This window comes from Leptodactylus fuscus, chromosome 5 (assembly GCF_031893055.1).
Source record: "Leptodactylus fuscus isolate aLepFus1 chromosome 5, aLepFus1.hap2, whole genome shotgun sequence".
In the NCBI taxonomy this organism is placed as follows: Eukaryota; Metazoa; Chordata; class Amphibia; order Anura; family Leptodactylidae; genus Leptodactylus; species Leptodactylus fuscus.
Window position 1 is genome coordinate 37,902,440 of NC_134269.1, and position 19,826 is coordinate 37,922,265.

At 44.4% G+C, this 19,826-nt stretch overlaps 1 protein-coding gene across 1 annotated transcript; it reads right to left on the minus strand.

Annotated features, from left to right (window-relative positions):
- Positions 1 to 1,949: 1,949 nt before the first annotated feature.
- On the minus strand, positions 1,950 to 17,022 carry LOC142204820 (peptidyl-prolyl cis-trans isomerase-like). The gene is made up of 5 exons (XM_075276143.1): positions 16,845 to 17,022; positions 5,428 to 5,458; positions 4,329 to 4,417; positions 2,899 to 3,071; positions 1,950 to 2,178 (listed from the first exon to the last, which is right to left on the minus strand). The coding sequence occupies exons 1-5, from the start codon at positions 16,911 to 16,913 to the stop codon at positions 2,028 to 2,030; spliced, it is 513 nt and encodes a 170-aa protein (XP_075132244.1). The 5' UTR covers positions 16,914 to 17,022; the 3' UTR covers positions 1,950 to 2,027.
- Between the last annotated feature and the right edge of the window lie 2,804 nt (positions 17,023 to 19,826).

Genomic DNA, 19,826 nt, shown 5'->3' on the forward strand with positions numbered 1-19,826 from the left:
CATAGGACTGTATGTATGTACACATGTATGCCTGTGCTTCCATTGGAATGAGTTCACATCTGCATTGTTTTGTTTCATCGTAGGAACAAAATAATGGACTAAATAGTAAAGATAAACCCATCCTTATAATAAGGCACAGTGGTCAGAGTAAAAATGGCAAGATTCAGGGTTTTTTTTTGTAAATATAGTGATGTCCAATGTTGCTTTCTATTGATTGTGAGAAGGTGACAGGCAGAGTGCTGGAGTCCAGGTATATCAGCCCATGGTTTCTGACCTATATGTGGTCCAGGCCGGATCTGTAGTAGGCCTCAGCCCAGATGTAGATCCTTGGCTCATTACTGGGCCAGAAAAGGCTGCAGCTCCTGCATTCCAGTGCAGATCCATGAGGTGAAAGGAGGTGCTTGGTTCTGTCCTGTAACCCTGAGTCCAGTGAGACTATATTGCTCCTGTTTTGTTTATGTGGCTGCTAGTAAGCCACACGTATAGTTAGGTTAACCTACTGTTTAGTTAGTGCTCAGACGAGCAGGTTGTTATTTTGATTTTGCCTGAAGTTAAGGCTGTATTTTGTTTTGCTCATTTTGTGCCTGAAATCAAGGTTTATTTATTTTCCTGATTTTTTTCATAATAAACCAGTTTGTTGCATATTTTGTGTCCCTATCTTGACTGTTTGGGTCTGCACCACTGCTTCTACTGAGCTAACTTCCCGACATGATACATGACCTTAAAGGGGTTTTATACACAGCAATTGAGAAGGCAGGGAAGGTAATAAACCTTCCCTGCCTTCTCTCTGGGAGCTCCGGCTGAAATTACAGCCAGCTCCCAGTATCAGCAGCTGCACAATCTCGTGCAGCTGCTGTATTCTGATTGGACGTACCGGTACGTCCTGTTAGAATAAGGCAACCACTTTCTGGACGTAAATAGTCTATGGGCGGTCCGGAAGTGGTTAAGGAGCAATCATGTACTTTACCCCCACCTGGTGAACAGGCCATAAATTAGACCAAGAACAGGGTGACACATATTATGAAAACTGAAAATAAAGAGGGGCAGTCCTGAAAATGATAAAATCCCATGATTTGCTTTAATCCTTAAACATATTGCAGCATGTTTTACTATCTATATAATTGGAATGGCGATGACAGATTGATGAAAGCAGAAATGCTATCTATATAGTTGGAATGCCATTGATTGATATTGAAAAAACAAATTTATGGCTTGTGACCTATTTGCATTGCAACAAGAAATGTGAATGTTTTTCTGGACTGGATCCAATAACCCAAACAGTTCTGCCCCTTTACTAAGGGACTTGTAGTGTCCATATAATGATAATGTTTCATCTCCCGGAACACAGACGTCGCTTCTTCTACTCTCTTTCCCACACATGCTATCGTTGTGACCTTCTGTCTATCATGTGGCACACGGTATACATGTAAGACACGTAACATTATGGTTATTTCATTATTTCAGCATTTTATTTCCAATTTAAACATCGAATACACATAAAATAAGAAGGAGCCCTGAGATGGGTCTTCTAGACGTAAACAGTAGACCTTCCCGTAGGTAGGTATTGCAGTAGAGAGTCAGAAGGCTATGACTCGTCTTTGGCGTCATGCATGTATGTAAGTCCTGAATGCAAATGTAACAAAACCTTATGGCTCTGTTCACATCTGTGTCGTATTTTGCACCTTACATGAAAACAAGCACTGAATATGTCACACAGCAGACACTGGCGGCGGCTGAACTGACATTGGCCCTATTGAGCATACATGCTTATAGGGAAGACAGGAGAGAAAGTTGTCAGCCTAAGCTGTCTATGGCCAGCCTGTCTAAGGCTGGTATGGCTTTAAGCAGTAGGGGGCAGTGTCATGGAGAATGGGAATTCCCACAGTGCTTATTAAATAAATTGATGAGTCCTAGCACATTAGGACGTGGCAGAGGCTTGTGTTGCTCTTGTACATGCTGAAGGCAGTAATGTCATGTATGCCAGTCATGTTGTATAGTATGTTATGCTATGTATGGTGTCATGGTTATTAAGCAGTTGTTGCCTCTTCTAGAATTCCACAATCGGCAATAACAATCTTCTTGCTGGTCTTTCCACTGTTGGAGCCATAACTTTCCATCTTCTTTACCACCTCCATTCCTTCAACGACACTGCCAAACACTACGTGCTTACCATTGAGCCTGCGGACAAGAAGAAAAGAGCGGACTAGAGATACAATGTAGAATAAAGGTGGTTCAAGAAACAAGGATTGCACTTATAAACCCTACGACTTGATTGTTGAAGATCTATCCTTAAGATAGGACATTAATATTAGATTGGTTGGGTCCAACTCCCAGCACCCTTGCTGATCAGCTGTTTGCCCAAGTGGCAGTATATAGGAATTATACAGATCTGTACACTTTGTAGCGGCTGGGAACGGTGCTAAAATCTGTCCCATTATGGACTGAGTTTGCAGTACCATTGCTGACCACTAGACAGCATATGCAGCTGTATAGCATCCAATACACTGCAGCTTAGGCAAATGGCTGATTGTCAGGGTGCTGGAAGCCGGACCTCAACCAATTTGATATTGATAAATATAGTAATAGTGGTGGAGACCCCTTTAAAATGTGGCTGTCACCAGAATCCAGTGTATCAAACCAACTGCGGTTAGGGCCACCTGAATCAAATGGTGTTTCCCCCTAGCTCTTTGGAGCAACAAGGGTGCAACTCCCTTGTTATTCTAAAGTGCTAATTTGCATATTGAAAAAATTCCGATATCTCAGCAATGGAGGCAGTGATTCACATGGGGTAACATTGTTTGACTCAGTTGGCCATAACTTACATACTTCACTATCTGTAGATCTGGGTTGATATGCTGTATTCTGCTGACAGACTCCCTTTAGTGTCTTTATGCTTACCAGTCAGCCTTGATAGTTGAGATGAAGAACTGAGAGCCATTGCTGTTGGGCCCTGCATTGGCCATAGAGATGGTGCCTGGAGCGCTGTGCTTCAAGTTGAAATTCTCGTCTTCGAACTTTCCACCATATATTGACTTTCCACCTGTACCATTATGATTGGTGAAGTCGCCTCCCTGGAGTGAGGAGCAATGGAAAATAAAGATAATAGGGTGGGAATATGTCATGGTGGTCATAGAGAAGAGAGGAGGGTGAGATGAAAGAACCTGGCTCTTCTTATGGTAAGGAAAATGTATAATTGGCGTCTTTAATGTAGACAACTTCAAACGAAACCAGGCAGAAGACGCTGCAAACTCATGACCCTGCATGACAGCATCTTGCCAGACATCGTAGATACTTTTTCTCCCTTACTTCACTGTTTGGTTGGCTTGCATTAAACTTATAGTTTGAACCAACAATTTGGTACAATTGGTGCATTTTAAGTTATGCCTCAAAGGGCTTGACTAGCCACGGCAGGTTACTCCCATTCACTAGTGGGACCCAATCTTGAGAACCATTAAGCCACTTCACCGTCCCCAATCAGCTATCCAACCAACTGCTCCATTCAAAACAGGGGTGCAAAACACCCCAGTTCTCAAGATTGGGTCCCAGAGGTGGATAGGTGGTAACTTGCTGTGGATGGACAATCCCTTTAAGTTCTGTCTCTGTATATTGTATATGTTCTAAGTTTGGAATCAAAATGTGTGTTCTGATGAATGGGGGCAGGGGTGAATCTGCATCCGCCAGGGGTTCCTCTGCCTTCGCCATGACTGCATTCATAACAGAGGTAGAACACCCATATTCTCAAGTCTTAGTAAGGGCTCGTTCACACAGGGCACCGCAGAATCCACCCCCTCACAATAGAGGTCTATGTAGACCGCTAGATTATTTTTTTCCTTGAGCGGTATGTTCCGACTCACGGAAAAAAGAACTGAGCTGTCGTTTCTTCAGGTGGATTCCGCGGCTGAGTCAGCCCTGGCGTCCGCCTCGCGACAGCACCCTCCGGACTAGGCCCATTCATTTGAGCCTACTCCGGAGCGGGAAGCCGCAACTGTCAGAAGCCGCGCTAGAATCAGGACCAAATACACAGTTCTATGCCCCGTGTGAACGAGGCTTAAGATGTAACTTAAATCTCTTAGGCCTTGATACAGAATATGTAACAGCCCCCCCCCCCTTTCCTTACCATGTGCTATCTATGATATTGATGTGTTCCCATTCTGTAAAAATGTCTATGCCCCTGGTTTCATGGCATAACCTCTGTACCGATGCAAAGTCTGTAACTGGACCCTTCTCCTTTCATGTACTATGGTCCTGACACAAACTATATAATGATATATCAGGCTAATAGTAACGTATATACAATATATAAGGAGAACTAGGCCACAGGTAAATACCTGGCACATGAAGTTAGGGATGATGCGGTGGAAAGTGCAGCCCTTGTATCCATAGCCAACTTCGCCTGTACATAGCTTAAGGAAATTTTCTGCAAGCAGATAAGACAGCACATAGCCTATTGAAAGGGTTCAAGTAAACTTAGCTTTAAGAAAAGCATTCAGACAAGAAAACATGTTGTAAAATATTGTGGGCAGCAGTGTGGCTCAGTGGTTAACATTGCTCCCTTGTAGCTCTGGGGTCCTGGGTTTTAGGCCTAATGCACAGGATCGTGTGCACATGTGCCATGACTAGCACATTGACCCATTCATTTCTATGGCTCCTTACACACAACCATGTTTCTCATAGTCTGATCTATGGGGCCGTAAGTTCTGGACAGGTCCTATTCCTGTCCATTTTGTGGACCGTGTTCACTGGCCTTAATGAATGGGGCCATGGAGGTATGGGCTGTGCACAAGCAGCACACAGATATCATCCATGTGCCATCCGTGATGTTCAGTCACAGCCCAGTGACACGCACAAAGAGGAAGTCTATCAAAAACGCCATTTTTCCATCCTGACATCCAATTGTCCTTCACAATCTGCAGTTTTATGCATATTGTTCAGCTTCATTTTTAGAGACCTCTTTCCCTATACTCTGCTGTCAATCCAACAATGCCTCAGCACAAAATCCCATCAGCCGCTAGAGACAATACCATCTCTGCCTGCTGTGAAAAAGTGTGTGTGCGATGACCCTAAAATTAACAGCTATTGACACACAGTCCTGGAGTATTAGATCACTACTGAGCTGGCTCCCCATAGACTTTGCTTAAATATTGATCACATTTGGGCTCCAGAAATGCTTTTTAACATTATGATACATGTTAGTGTAGCCAATGTCAGACTCAGGTTTATTGGGTCCATCAAGGCCCACCTTCCAGCAACCCATAGGAAATAGTCCATGGTTCCCTTCAAATTTTGACATCTTCTGCTGGAGCAGTATTGTGTTAGAGACTGGGCCCACCAGAAGATCCTGTGGTACTCTGGTGGGCCTGTCTGACACTGAGTGTAACACATTACGAGATGCCCTCCATATCTCCATGGCCTGTATGTGCTACTCACCAGCAGTCTTGGGCACGATATCAAACCGGAGCTAAAAAAAAAAGATAAGAACACAGATTAGTCCAACACATTGTATATAAAGGTCTATGAGGTCTTAGAGAGCTTATAGATCAGTGGTTCTTAACCTTGTTTGAGGTACCGAACCCACCAGTTTCATATGCACATTCACCGAACCCTTCTTTAGTCATAAATCAAATATGATTGTTTTTCCAAATTTAAGACATAGGTATATGGGTTTTTTTTACTGGTACACAAAATGAACCGTGCATAGGGCCTAGGGTTCGATCGAACCCTGGTTAAGAACCACTGCTATAGATAGATACCTTGATCTACAATGGCACCATGTTATAGGTATATTCTAGTTTCAGTAAAAATTGGCGCAAGGTCCTTTCTTGCCACAACTCGCGTTCTGTGGCTCACTCACCACTTTGTGGGGTAGGAACGCCTCGGCCCAACGTATCTATTAAGGATATCCTATAAATGACAAGGGACACTGCATGCTTGGCTCTTTTCAGAATGCCCATAGACATGAGGGTCTTATGTAAGCACAACAACCTCTCCATTGACTACTGTGAGGCCACCATAGGGATCCTGGGCCCCACTGCACAATAGATAAATGTCCCAGAGTTGGGGACCTCACCTTTCAGACACTAATGACATATCCTATGAATATGCTGGAATTGTGTAAAATGGGATTATCACTTAAAGGGGCAGAGATAAGTGACAGCCACAACTAGAAATGGATGAATTGGTTCATAGAAAATGAAACACAGCCCAAATTTCCCATAGGCTTCAGTTTCCAAGAAAAACAAAACTCTGGCACCATTTGGATGAGGCTTCATAGGGTGCCAGAGCACCTAAGGAACATTCATTAATGCTGTATAGTGGTGGTCAGGAGATTTCGATAACTGTTCCAGGCAGTGGCGTAACTAGGAATGGCGGGGCCCCGTGGCGAACTTTGGACCCCCCCCAACCGACACCGAAGACCTCGACCGACCCCTCCTACGCATTCCTGCGTGCTCTATTATTCTCCATAGTGCACACCCCAGAGTATAATAATCAGAGACCCAGGGGAAAAAAAACATTTAAAAAAAACACTGTTACTCACCTATCTCCCGGTTCTGCTGCAGTCCTCCGCTGTCGGCCTCTGCTGTAGTCCATATTCAATGACGTCAGACGTCACATGACCCGGGACACAGGCCGGGGTCATGAGATGTCAGACGGCTAGGCCTTAAGCCTGCCCGGATTGTGGAGAGGTAAGTAACAGTGTTTTTTATGTTTCTTATCTCTCTCTGGCCTCCAATCATTATACTCGGGGGTCTGAAAAGACCCCCGAGTATAATGATAGTGCTTGTGGGGCCCGCGGTGTCACTTACCGATCCCGGCCCTGCCAGGATCATAAGTAAATAGGGCCCGTTACCGGCTGGAGTAACTCTATTAAAAAAGAAAAACCGCAGCGGTAGCGGCTGTCACCGGGCCCCCTAATGTTCCAGACCCTGTGGCAGCTGCCTCTGCTGCTATGGCGGTAGTAACGCCACTGGTTCCAGGGAGTCCAATTCTTCACATAGCGAACATGAGTTCTGGAGGAGCAACTACTCTAGGCGAGCGATTTCCTGAACTGTTTTCTCTTTCGACTTGTGTTTTTGCACTACCCACAATGTGTTCCCTAAAAAGGGGCATAATTGGCCAATCACATCAGTCACTGTCTGCACAACAAGTTCTCTGAGCAGAGGTAGCAGCAGTCGCAGTGCACTGGCATCCCAGCGCGGCATTCTGCTCTGGATTAGGCCCAAATGAATGGGCCTAATTGGGAGGGAGCCTCGCACCGTGGACGGCGCCTCTGATTGAGCCGCGCAATCTGCGGGAAGAAGGGGCATGTGGCTTCTTTTTCCGCTACTAGCTAGTGATAAAAAGAAGCGAGCAGCTCCCATTGAAGTCAATGGGAGCCATTTTTGGCAGCGGATTTTGAGGCTCAAAATCCTCTGCCAACTTCCTCCATGTGAACTAGCCCTTACAAAAAAGCTGTAATTTTTTTTGCAGTTTTTTGAGCCAAAGCCAGGTGTGGATTTAGCAGAAGGGAGAAGTATAAAAGCTTGCATTATATGTCACTTTGCTTTTGTAGCCATTCTTGGCATTGGCTCAGAAAAACGCATCAAAATCTGCGTCAAAAAAAGCTGCATTTCCGCAATGTGTGACTTCAGCCTAGAACAGCCAGTAACAGCTGTCAGGACTTTTGGTATGACATTGTTTGCTCCGCTTTCTTCTCAGTGTTGACCATGTTTCTGGTGTGCACTTGCAGGGTCTTCTTGTCTCCCTGGTGATGACATCTGGCGGGTGTCTTGCTTTGTCTGAGTCAGACACTCTCACATCTTGCAGTCAGTCCTGCGTTCTGCTCCCACACACAATGACGCCATGACTCCTCCCACCGACAGCTTTCGTGCTATAGCAGCAGCATCCCTGGGGCGACAAACCCTGCAGTGTGCTTGGCCTAAATCCCGCAGTAAACCAGAAGGCAGCAAGTGTCTCACTGCAGAGATATTTCATGCTGTCATTCTTTATTTCATTCTTCTTGGATATTCCGCAGCCCTATACACAGTGCATTCACATACACCAGTCCCTGTCCTCAGTGGGGGTCACACACCAGCTTTGTACCTAGAACTATGTCTTTGAACTATAGGTGGTAACCAGAGACTAAACTCCTATAAACATAGAGACGCCCTAAAAACGTACCCAGCGCACGCGGTTGGATGGGGGCGGCTATTATTTAACCCCTGATCTACTAGCACACTAATCCTAGGATTGTAATGAGGCATGCTGGGGGCTGTGGGATTTTAAAGCGGCTCCGATACGGCTGGCCGAGGATTAGTCAGATTTGGGACGTAATTCCTTTGTCCCTTGTTTTAATCGGTTGACATCTGCTTCTATATCATTGCACGTCCCGTTCGATACCTATATTGAGCGTACACCAACAATAGATGCTTGCGGATATTTCCCATATCTTCTATATTCTTTATTACCATACTATTTTTGGCCTGTGGGGTGTCAGTGGGAAGAAGTGTATGGTACAAGTGCTTTGACGTACATGCACTTATACCATATGCATGAAATCCCTTTCATACATTTTTTAGCAGCTGTCATAACTTATCCCGTAGGTGACAGGTTCCTGATACTTCTTGAGACATTTTCTGAGAATTCCAGAACATACAGTCCCTTCCTCCCCGTTCTCATTTGTGTGCGAAGGACGCATTGTTCAGCTATTCCCTCTTGACTTATATCATAGACTACAAAAGCAGAGAGGACATATTTAGATAAAAGAGAAGGGGATCAGGTTCCTGTCCCCAGGAGCTTACAATTTATTGGTGACATGTAAGTGTGGACTGTGGAGGTGTCATACAGCTAGCACTGACATGCCTTTGATCCTTGAAGAGAATGTATTTCCATTATATCAGAGGCTTAACTAGCCATGGGGATATCCCCGATAAAGGTTAGTTGAGCTGAAAGGATGGAATTTATTTGTCTCCTGAAGCGTTATAGGAATTAAAGCCCCGGCATCATCTCCATTACACATTTGGCTTTGTATTAACTCCTGCCACTATGGATCATTGTACCAGACACTGCTATCATTAGATAATGCAAAGTGATTTACATAGAGACTTTCCTTATTTCATCTATATTTGGGCAGTGGGTGATCTGGAGACATAGTTACATAGTACATAGTAGATGAGGTTGGATGAAGACATCAGTCCATCAAGTTCAACGTATAACCCTACAATCCCCTACAGTGCTGATCCATGATGAACCCCATGAGGCTCATGCCAATTGCCCCATTTCAGGGGAAAAAAATCCTTCCCGACTCCAATCTGGCCGTCAGTATAAAAACCCTGTTCTTAAAATCTAGAGTCCATAACCGGTAATATATAGACCATTGTCTTCACTTTATTTAGACGCTATAGTATTGTATGATGCCATTTGTGAGCTTTGTTTCAGAAATGACTTCTCTAATTCCTATACAAGATATAAGATATATTGATGCCCATAGCTATAAATATAAAAATCCACCACTTTGTAATATATGTAATATAAGCCTAGTTTGCCTTCTTAGCTCTATTTCGGTGTTGAGTGTATTTGCTATCCAGGCCACTTTAACCATAGGGCCAATGGTGCACTTGCGCTGGGGCCTATGATAGCAGGGACCCCCTTGGGCCAGTCCTGCATTTAGAGTGCTGTCCTGCTGTTCTGGGCCGCCCCATTATGTCATGACTCCAAGTCATCTGTATCCTCTGGGTGCAGATGAATTGAGTACAATGTTTGGTAGGAGCTGTTCACCCGCTGATTCACCATTTGGCTGATGTCTCTGCTTCCTGACGGTGTCCTGACGGGGGCAACATATTATATTGTGGGCACACAAGGAGAGGGGCATTATACTGTGAGGGCAACTGGTGAGAAACATTACAATATAATGTCTGAGGTGGAACAGGTTAATGTCTGAGAGGCAACTGCAAGGGCATTTGATCGTGTGATGGGCCACTGAGGGGCATTATATTGTATGGGGACACTATGGAGGCATTATAAAATGTGAGGGCCACATCATTTGTGTGGGTCAGGTATTTCTAAGTGGTGATGATGGGGCGGGGAGCACTGGGCCTATCAATGTGTTAAAACAGTCCTGTTTGCTACTGGTGCACAGAATTACGTTGTTATGTTTTTGATTCTGACTACAAGAGTGGCCCCTGTAGTCAGGTTAGCACACGTCAAATTGTTTGCTAAGTTTTCTCCGACTAAAATGTAGTGAATCAGAATGGGATTGTTTTTGCAGAAATTTGTCATCTTTATGGTCATCTTTAGGATAGACTGCAGTGCCAATGCCCATCCAAAATGGTGACCAATGACTGTATGATTTTGGAGAATATTCCTCAGTTTCACCCACAGGATCATGTGGCATTTTTTCAGGCTCCCCATTAGACAGAGTATTTTTTTTTTTAGTGATCTTGATTCCTCTCTTAGACGTCACCCAGCAGGTTGCAGTAAATTAGAAGAACCATCTAAGAAGCGGCAAGTAGAAAGTGAGAATTTAAGACACATTACAGTCTGCAGTGGTGAGAAAAATTAGGAAGATTTGAGATATATGAAGAAATAATCTAAGTAAGTCAAAGGGAAATGAAGTGTGTGTAAGGGCTCGTTCACATCTGCGCCCGGTCTCCGTTCATACAAGTTTCCGTTTCCTGCACAAAACAGAGGCAGGAGACGGAAACCTGCAGGACTCTCTCATACCCATTCATTTGAATGGGTTTGAAAGATGTCCGGCCGTGAGCGCTGGTGAGCGTTTTATCCTCTCTGCGGTGAAACCAGTTTTTTTTAAACGGACACAGAGTCGGACATGCAGTACCCTGTGTCCGGTTTAAAAAAACGCTCACCAGCACTCACGGCCGGACCCGGTCTGACAGCTGTCCGTCTTCTGCAGAACTCAGAATGGAGTCCGGGCACTAGTGTGAACCCAGCGTAACATGAGAGGGACCATGTGGTTATCTGTAAAGACACAGTCATCACAAAACAGGGGCCGATGAAGTTTTTGCTGAGGCTGGAATCTTAGCCTGACTTTCCAGGAGCCATCTTAAAAAGTTGGAATTCTTCTAATGAAGTAAGACAGCCAAGAAAGCCGTTTTTAGGGTCCATATTCTACTTTAATCTATAACCTTTCATCTTTATATCAAGTTCCTTTTCCAGTAGAGCACCCCTTTAAGGTACAGTCAGAACCAGCAGATACTTCTCCTCTTCTGACGGAGATGACACATTATCCTATTGCGACTAACACATCCCAGCCGTCAGCTGAAAAAATATGCAAGAGAGAGGGAATATTTATTACTCTGCTTTATGCTGGTCTGGTATGCCATCACAATTTTGGCAAATACTGGACACAGATTAGGATGAATAGCTACAGTGTAATCTGAGCCTAATAATGGGATTTCCCCTCGTGGTATGTCATCTGTTACATTAGACACAGATTATACAGGACTAAATGGTGCGGTGGAAGGAGCAATGACTTGTGCTGAACTCCATCACCTCAGTAGACCCAATAGAAGACCTTACTGGTTCTGCTGGCACAGTATCTGCCATACACACAGGACCAGTATATCACATTGACAAAAGTTCCATCAGTTCTAGATGTGCTGATCTCCTACATGTAACATGAAGTTACTTAGGAATTTGTGCCTTCTGGAGACGAGTTACCAAGTTTGTAGGGTGGATTTATCAATGAAATCTTAAGACATACCCAATTCTATGCCTACTAGGATACATTACTGACAGAGAGTCAATGACTGGGGATCCTATGGCTCCTCTAGCAAGCCCTCGAATTATTAGGTCCACCAGAGAGATTCTGGTCCCCCTACATTGTCTGAATTTCAAGCTACAGTGAACACTACCCTTCTACCTGAAAAGAGGTCCCTATAAGAAATTAAAAGACCTGTGGGACCTATGGCTGGATACGTCTGGTCTGGGACTTAGAACACTCCTTGTGGGAGACTAGGTGACTTAGTTGCTGGCTCTCTTGGTTGTGTTTCTATTTATTTCATCTTTCTTCCTTGTTATTCCTTGAGATATAATGTGTTGCCCTTCATTGTCTACTATGGGAATATCCAAATGAATTCCCCTGTTCTGCTGATGTCCACCTGATGATGTCATGAACCAAAATCTAAGATTTGAGCACCACACCATAATCCTATACCTTAGGCTCGATACATATGTTCTATTGTATTGACCCTATACACAGGCCCATGTATGGGATTGTGAACCTGGGGCAAAGCTCAGGGCAGGTCCTATATCTGTCCATTTTTGTGGCCTGAATGAAATTAATGGGTCCATGGAGGCACGGGTGGCACAAGGATATCAAGCTGTGCATACCGTCTTAGGGACTGTTCCATATGGATGATATCAGCCCTTCAAGGTGGACAGGGGAAGGGGTTGTGGGTGGGGTCTATTTTGTATTGTATTTTTGTAGGTATCTACAAATTTTGTAGATAAAATAGGGTAATTTGAGTTCAGTCGGTCTATATAGAGGTATACTATGGTACATTACTCCACTCACTGTATATGAAATCAGATTATAGTGAGGTAATGAGGCCTACACCCTGCATAAAGACGACATTGTGCAGCTAATCTGCACCCACAAGCTGCCTCTATGAGCTTTTCCTCCGGTGACGTTGCCTTTCTAGCTTATACATTCCAGTATGGGATGTTTTCAGAGTGAGATGGTCAGTCCGGCTCGGGGCAGCTGCTTGATAAATTAACAGTGCCCATGTAACTATGCCAGTTATCCCCTGTTACTTAGGGTGGAATCTCCATAAGTCCGTCCTATGCAAACAGTAAAGCTCTGCTGGAAAGCTATGACCAGACTGTATGAGATCCAGGGAGAATAAGAATGATTGATCTGTCTAGCCGCTGATATTGGAGAACAGGTGGACCATGTGGCAGCTATTGGGAAACAGCATATAGGCAGACCATTGTGTGTTTTGTGGGGCCCACAGGCAGGGGACAGCATAGGGGCTGTATAGGGTGAAAGGAAGGGTAGAGGAACCCTTTTTTTTTTTTTTAAGTATAGAAAAACCTTAAGATTGAGGTCACACTTTACTGAAATGCAGCTTTTTGCAGATTTTGCTGCAATCTTTTGAGACAAAGCCAGGAGTGGATTTAGCAGAAGGGAGGAATATTAGTGATTCTATCGCTAGGTTCTGCATATGGGCCTGAAAGATGGAGAGTCCGTCCACTGAAAAAGAGGTTATCCACAGACCTCATAAACCCGTGATGGCGAACCTATAGCACGCAGAGCCCTCTCTGCTGGCACATGCACCGTCGCCCGGATCGCTCACTAACAGGGAATCCGGTACGGGATTCGCTGTTTGTGAGGGATCACTGCTTTCAGCTCTATGTGCAAATGCACATAGAGCTGAAAGCTGTCAGTGTAGGCAGCAGGTCCGCGCAACCGCAGCCTACACTGAGTGCAGAGTATGACATATGCCCCGACGCATGTATGATAACGTAAGTCATCAGCGCCTGCAGTCAGAAGAACGATGGCTGCTCTTCCAGGGACTTCAGGTAAGTATAATACTGTGTGTGTGTATATATGTGTCTGTGTGTGTATATGTGTGTGGGGAGGGGGGCTACTGTGGACCATATAATACTGTGAGGGTAGGTACTGTGTAGCATATAATAATGTGTGGGTGGGGACTCACTGTGGAGTAAATAATACTGTCTATTGTGGAGCATATAATATTATGGTGGAGGGACTACTGTGGAGCATATAATACTGTGTGGGGCCTACTGTGGAGCATATAATACTGTATGGGGGCTACTGTGGAGCATATAATACTGTGTGGGGCCTACTGTGGAGCATATAATACTGTGTGGGGCCTACTGTGGAGCATATAATACTGTGTGGGGGTTACTGTGGAGCATATAAGATAAGATAATCCTATAATACTGGGGGGGCGACTGTGGAGCATATAATGCCGTCTGGTGGGCCTACTGTGATGCATATAATACTGTCTGGGGGCCACTTTGTAGCATATAATACTGTGTGGGGGCCCTTCACTATTTATATCACACAGTATCTATTTAAATGACTGTATTTTGCGGGTCCGTAACTATCCGCAATTGTAGATCCGCATTGAGGTTAAATCGCCTTATTGGCACTTTGATAATTTAGTGGGTTTTAGACGGATTTTGTGCACTCCAACACAAATGTAAACCTAGCCTTTTCTATTTTCCATTCCTTTTTGCAACAGAAAACGCTGCATTTACGCAAAGTGGGGCTTTAGCCTAAAGGGAGTCTGTCAACAATGAATTGGTTTTACGCTAACTACAGTATCTTGCAGAGGTGCTAGAGTTTCCAAATTTGAAATAATTTTCATGTAAATTGGCATGTATTGATATGCAAATGAGAGGAAAAGTGCTTTGGACATGTCTTAGCTTACCTTTGTTCTCAGTTCTAGGCTCCTGGGCAAAGCACTTTTCTCCTCATTTGCATATGAATAAAACAGTAATGTACATGGAAATTTGGAAAATGTTTAATCATCTCTACAAGGTATCGGGATTAGGTTTATAACCAATTTACTACTGTCAGACTCCCCTCAAGATGGTTTCAAGGGATTGTTAGAAAACTCATTTTCATATGCCCTATTAGGGAATGGTAAGGTAGTAGTAAGGGGTTCAGGGTCTTCATCTCTTGGCCAGAATGGAGCGTAGTTACAATGAGTATCTCTTTCACTCTGGAGGACCGCTCATGGTCTATTACACAGACTTCACAAGCAAGTGAATGGGAGTGCCGACCGTCACCAGTCCCACTTATTCCTTACATTTAGTCTGGCTCTGGTCAGGTTGAATGTACAAAAGATCCTTGACAGGTTACTTGGTGGTACAACCTCTTTAAGGCTCCATTGACACTTATAAATGCGAGGAGCCAAAATGCAAACAAAATGAGTTCAGCATTCAGCATTACTTTCTCTAGTGGAAACCTGACAGGCCACGTTATAGTCAGTGAAGCACAACTGGCGTCCATCATGAGACATCTCTGGCATTGACGCCATTTTTGTTGTTCTGCTCCTATGATGGATCAGCACAATGGGAAATGAACAACATAGATGTGAAGAGAGCCTTATCCTGGCCAGCACTGAAAAACACTGACGTATGATTAATGGCTTCTTATTCCTTAAAGAAGGGCCAAGTCTAAGGACAGGTAGGACGATGGGGAATGCATGTTGTGCATTGTCAAGATGGCTTGTGCTTCATAATGGTCACTTTTGCTTACGCCAGATTCACACAAGCGTTGGGGTCCGAAAGGGGACCCAAAAGACGGAGAGCCTGCTAAAAAAGTGGTTACCTGCGTATCCCATAGACTATAATGGGGTCAGCCTTGTGTCCATTGGGTTTCTGATGGTTTTATACTGAGACCAGGGGAGAGAAAAATCCTCCATGCAGGATTATACTCTCCATTAATTTTTGATGGAATGTTGGCAGAGTCTCTAAGGGTAAGTTCACACGGGGTTTTTTTGGTCAGGATTTTGAGGTCGCATCTCGCTTCTTTTTCCAGGAGCCGGAACAAACGGCTCCCGGAAAAAAGAACTGACCAGCTCCCATTGATTTCAATGGGAGACGTCTTTTTTGTCAGGATTTTGAGGCGGATACGACCTCAAAATCCTGACCAGAAAGACGGCTCCCATTGAAATCAATGGGAGCCGGTCAGTTATTTTTTTCCGGGAGCCGGAACAAACGGCGAAGCGAGAAGCGAGATTCTTTCAGGCCTGAAGACACTCCCTCCCAACTAGCCCCATTCATTTGGGCCTAATCCGGTGCGGCACTGCACCAACATCCAGTCGCAGCTACCCGTATTTTGGACCAGAACCTGAGGCGGCCTCCGCCTCAGATTCCGGTCCAAAAAACCCAGTGTGAACTTACCCTAACAGAGATTCCAATTCAAATGTGAACCTAGCCTTAATCTATACTGAGAATGTCATGATTGTGGTATGTATCCAAGCACGCCGAACCAAAAACTGAGCAGAAATTAAATGGGTATTCTTATAACCATATTTCTAAATAAGAATAAAAATTTGGTAGAATTTTAAAGACTTCTGCGACACTACGTTCACATCTATGCCTTCATGCCTGTTCTTCTGTTTCATCAGAGGACTGGAAAAACAGTCAAAAATGGATCCCAAAAATAATAGATAAAAATGGAACCCGAGGGATGCCATTGACTATAACAAGGTCCATTGGGTGTCCATTTTTTTTTACTAAAATCGACTGGCGCAATAGTACAGTTTGCAGTACTTTTTCGTCCAATATATCCAGCGCAGATGTCAACGTATCTTAATGATTATAGTGCTGACACCGTTGTGTTGATCGGTTGCCAATAGATTTGAACAATATTTCAGGAATTTTCTATGGTCTGGCACTTGACCAGCCATGCTGACCTTATTGTGGTCGGGGTATCTTCTCATATTTGTAATGTCCCTGCCTGATAACCTGGCCACACTAAATATATCACGTCTGGGTTCCTTGCAAGTTTCAGACCATAGAAAGTTCTTATATTCATGGTCCAAATATCAAGCACTAAGATGGTTCGAGAAATTCTTTCAAATTCTGCAAAATGTTTAATTATTTATATTTTCAGAAAAAAAGTTTAACTTTTTAATGTCTATAGAATGAAATATTGTTCTGTTCATGGAAATATAAGGACCAGGCCTAATATAGAGAGCAGCACAAAGGAACTACAAAGCATATGCCAAAATGTAGCGTACATATACATGCATAGCTTATAATATACTACCAAATTTCCTCCCGGACCAATAACGTATTCTATTATTCTACAAGCAGGCAGTGGATATAACTTCATCTAATAACCCCAGTATATACACACATCATACCTCTATCACCACTTGTCCCAAGGGGATCTCATCCGCGGTTATGTTAAAGAATACCCGTTTATTCTCCATTATGAGGTCTGGCACCTTGTGAAGTCTCTGAGATGCTGAATCGGGGTCTGGGTGTCCACTGCCTTATATACCTAGATATACCAGTGCCTGCTTTGTCAATCACACAGAATAACACGTATTACCTCCCTCCCCTTCCCCCTGGAGCAATGAACCCAGGAATATTTGATACCAGCTCAGTATATTCCCCTTGTAATCCTGTTGGATACATTGTGGGTAGCACCAAATGCTGTGTGATTAGGGTGGGGGGAGCGAAAGCAATGAACACAAAGCTATTTCGGTAACCTCAGGAACATCTGACAACTAAACTTGTATTGTTCAAGCTCCAAATACCCTCCAAGCCTCCATCTTTTCAAGGGGCTATCCCTGGTTTGACTCAAATCCCTATGCTTCTTGTATTACACATTTTCCGTCTGCGGTATATATAATACAGGGAATTTAAAGCATTTTGATGGCTTTATCATTTAACTATGTAGACGCCAATTCTTCACATATTATATGATATACTTTGTTTTGTGTTGGCCTGGTTCTGTGCGGATTTGGGTATGATAACCCACATTCAAAGGTCTGCCAAGGTATTTGTGCGTCTCGAAATAAATACCCAATCCCTGCAGGATGGGTGAGACAGCGATTTTTCTATCCGACTCTATAATCCACGATTAGGTGTTTCCTTAAACAAGTCTGGTCATATGTTCCCCATCCATGCTAATAAATCTGTCATCTAAACTAGAAATGAGCTGCCACCATAAAAAGGCATAACACACGAGAGTAAAGCCCGCCATACACTGCACATAGCTGTCAGCTATTCCTCCCGACCTGTCCAACACACACAAGCGCACACTCGGTTGGGTTATTTGTGTATGTGTTTTGAATGGAAAGACAAGGTTAAAGGGCTTGGGCCATTACAGGCACTTACCCCCTATCCACAGGACGGGATAAGGGTCCAATTGGGGAAGTGGCGTACATAAAGTTCCCATAAAACCGGAATGGGACTCCATTCACTCCTATGGGGTTGCGGGCTCTGCCAGAGATTGCAGTTTTGGCAGCCACATAACAGTGAATGGAGAAAGATCATACAAACACACTGATGCTCCGTTCACAAAGAGGCTTTTGGGTCCCTCATTCTCTGACGTTCAGGCCCCCCAGTGATCAGACACTTACCCTTCTCACCCTGTGGACAGGTGATAAATGTCCTTAACAGCGCAACCCCTTTAAGCTGCCACCAAACCCCTTCGCGGCATTATATCTCCTGTGGAATCAAAAGGATCAGGCATGTTGAAAAGCAACAGCTCAATTCCTTTACCTCTGATCTGTCACCTCTACTGACACGTTGGATTTAGTAAATACTTGTATTCCCCAGAAAATAATAATTTTGGAGCATTAGCCCTGTATTTTGCCATAGCGGAATAGCAGCATCGCTCCTGCCGCTGCTGCTGGCTTCATGCAGGGCAGGAGCGTAGCGATGTTGCAGGCACCTGTGCCGGCGTCTACAATCCCCGGCATCCGCCTCTCTATTACAGTGGATGCCAGGTCTGTATTGCATTGTGAAGGCTGTATGTCCGAGGTCTAGCTGCATCGGGAGCGCACACGAAGGGCCAGCGGCATAGAAGCGACGACTTCTCGCCACTGGCTTTGCATATGTAGCCCCGCCCACCAATGACGCAACAAAGCCGGAAGAAAGAAGAATTTACAGCAGCGAAGACTGGCGAGAATGCGACGTGGGAATACCCCTTTAAGGGGAAAAAAAAAAGTCTGCTGCCTCAGTTTATACCATGGGAGATGCAGCCCTAGGCCTCAAAACACAAGGCCGTGGACCCGACCCCTCCCATGGCAACAGTGATTGGCCATTGGAATGTAATGGCGCTAAAGCCAGAGTTTAATAGAAGGTAATCCCCTCTGAAGAAGTTGAACCTGCTTCCCGCCCTTCCTTAAGATTTGCTGCTTATTCAAGTTCTGATGTTTATTAGTGGGACTTGGTCACCACAACCTAATGCTGGGTAGACTTGGTCTATTCATTGGGCAATTCAGTCAATGAGGTCCAATTGGTGTCCTGTTTTTTTTTTTGTTTTTTTTTTAACTGAAAAAGTAGGGATCGTAGGAACTTTTCGGCCAGCAATTTCCAATGAACACTGTGATGACTGAAGGAGCTTTCACTCAGATGTGGACCCAGCCTATGCTGTGAGATAGGGCAATCCCTTTGAGGCCAGTTCAGACAGAGAATTTGGGATCAGAATTTGACCCAGATGCCGCCTTAGGTTCCAGTCCAAAATACGGGGCAACCGCAACTGGATGCCGGTGCAGTGCATCCAGTCGTGGCACTGCGATCCAGATTAGGCCCTAATGAATGGGCCTAGTCGAGAGTGTCTTCAGGCGGATTCCTTTTTCCAGAAGCTGGAACAAACGCGGAGAAAAGAACTGAACGGCTACCATTGATTTCAACGGGAGCCGTCTTTTTGGTCAGGATTTTGAGGTGGATACGGCCTCAAAATCCTGACCAAAATACACCGTGTGAACTGAGCCTAAGACTGACATGTCCTATGCTAACTATGACCTTCTGTGCACTAGAGAAGAGATATACCTAGTTTATAACACTAGCTTTAGAGGTGCAATATACCCCAACATCTGGCATAAATTACAATAAACCTGCTGGGTCATGTGAGGCTTCGTCCCCTACAATGAGCCTTGACAAGCCCACTTTTGGAAATGTAGGCTGCAGGGCACATAAGAAAAAGAAGTTATTTTTGGTGCAAAATCATCTGAGCACCAAACTTTGTGACTTTCCCGTTTCCTGTTCTACGGACTTTGCACTTCCCCTGTGAATCTCCACACTACAGGTTTTTAGCTACATATCTGTGCTGTAATTCAGCAGTTTAGACAAGATGGTCACCCCCTTAAATATATACTGCAAAGGGAATA

Coding starts and splice junctions, on each gene's coding strand:
- LOC142204820 (XM_075276143.1), bottom strand. CDS start 16,913: ATGGAGAATAAACGGGTATTCTTTAACATAACCGCGGATGAGATCCCC. Junction 4,418..5,427: donor TATCGTGCCCAAGACTGCTG/GTGAGTAGCACA, acceptor ATCTGCTTGCAG/AAAATTTCCTTAAGCTATGT. Junction 2,179..2,898: donor TCAACTATCAAGGCTGACTG/GTAAGCATAAAG, acceptor TCTTGTCCGCAG/GCTCAATGGTAAGCACGTAG.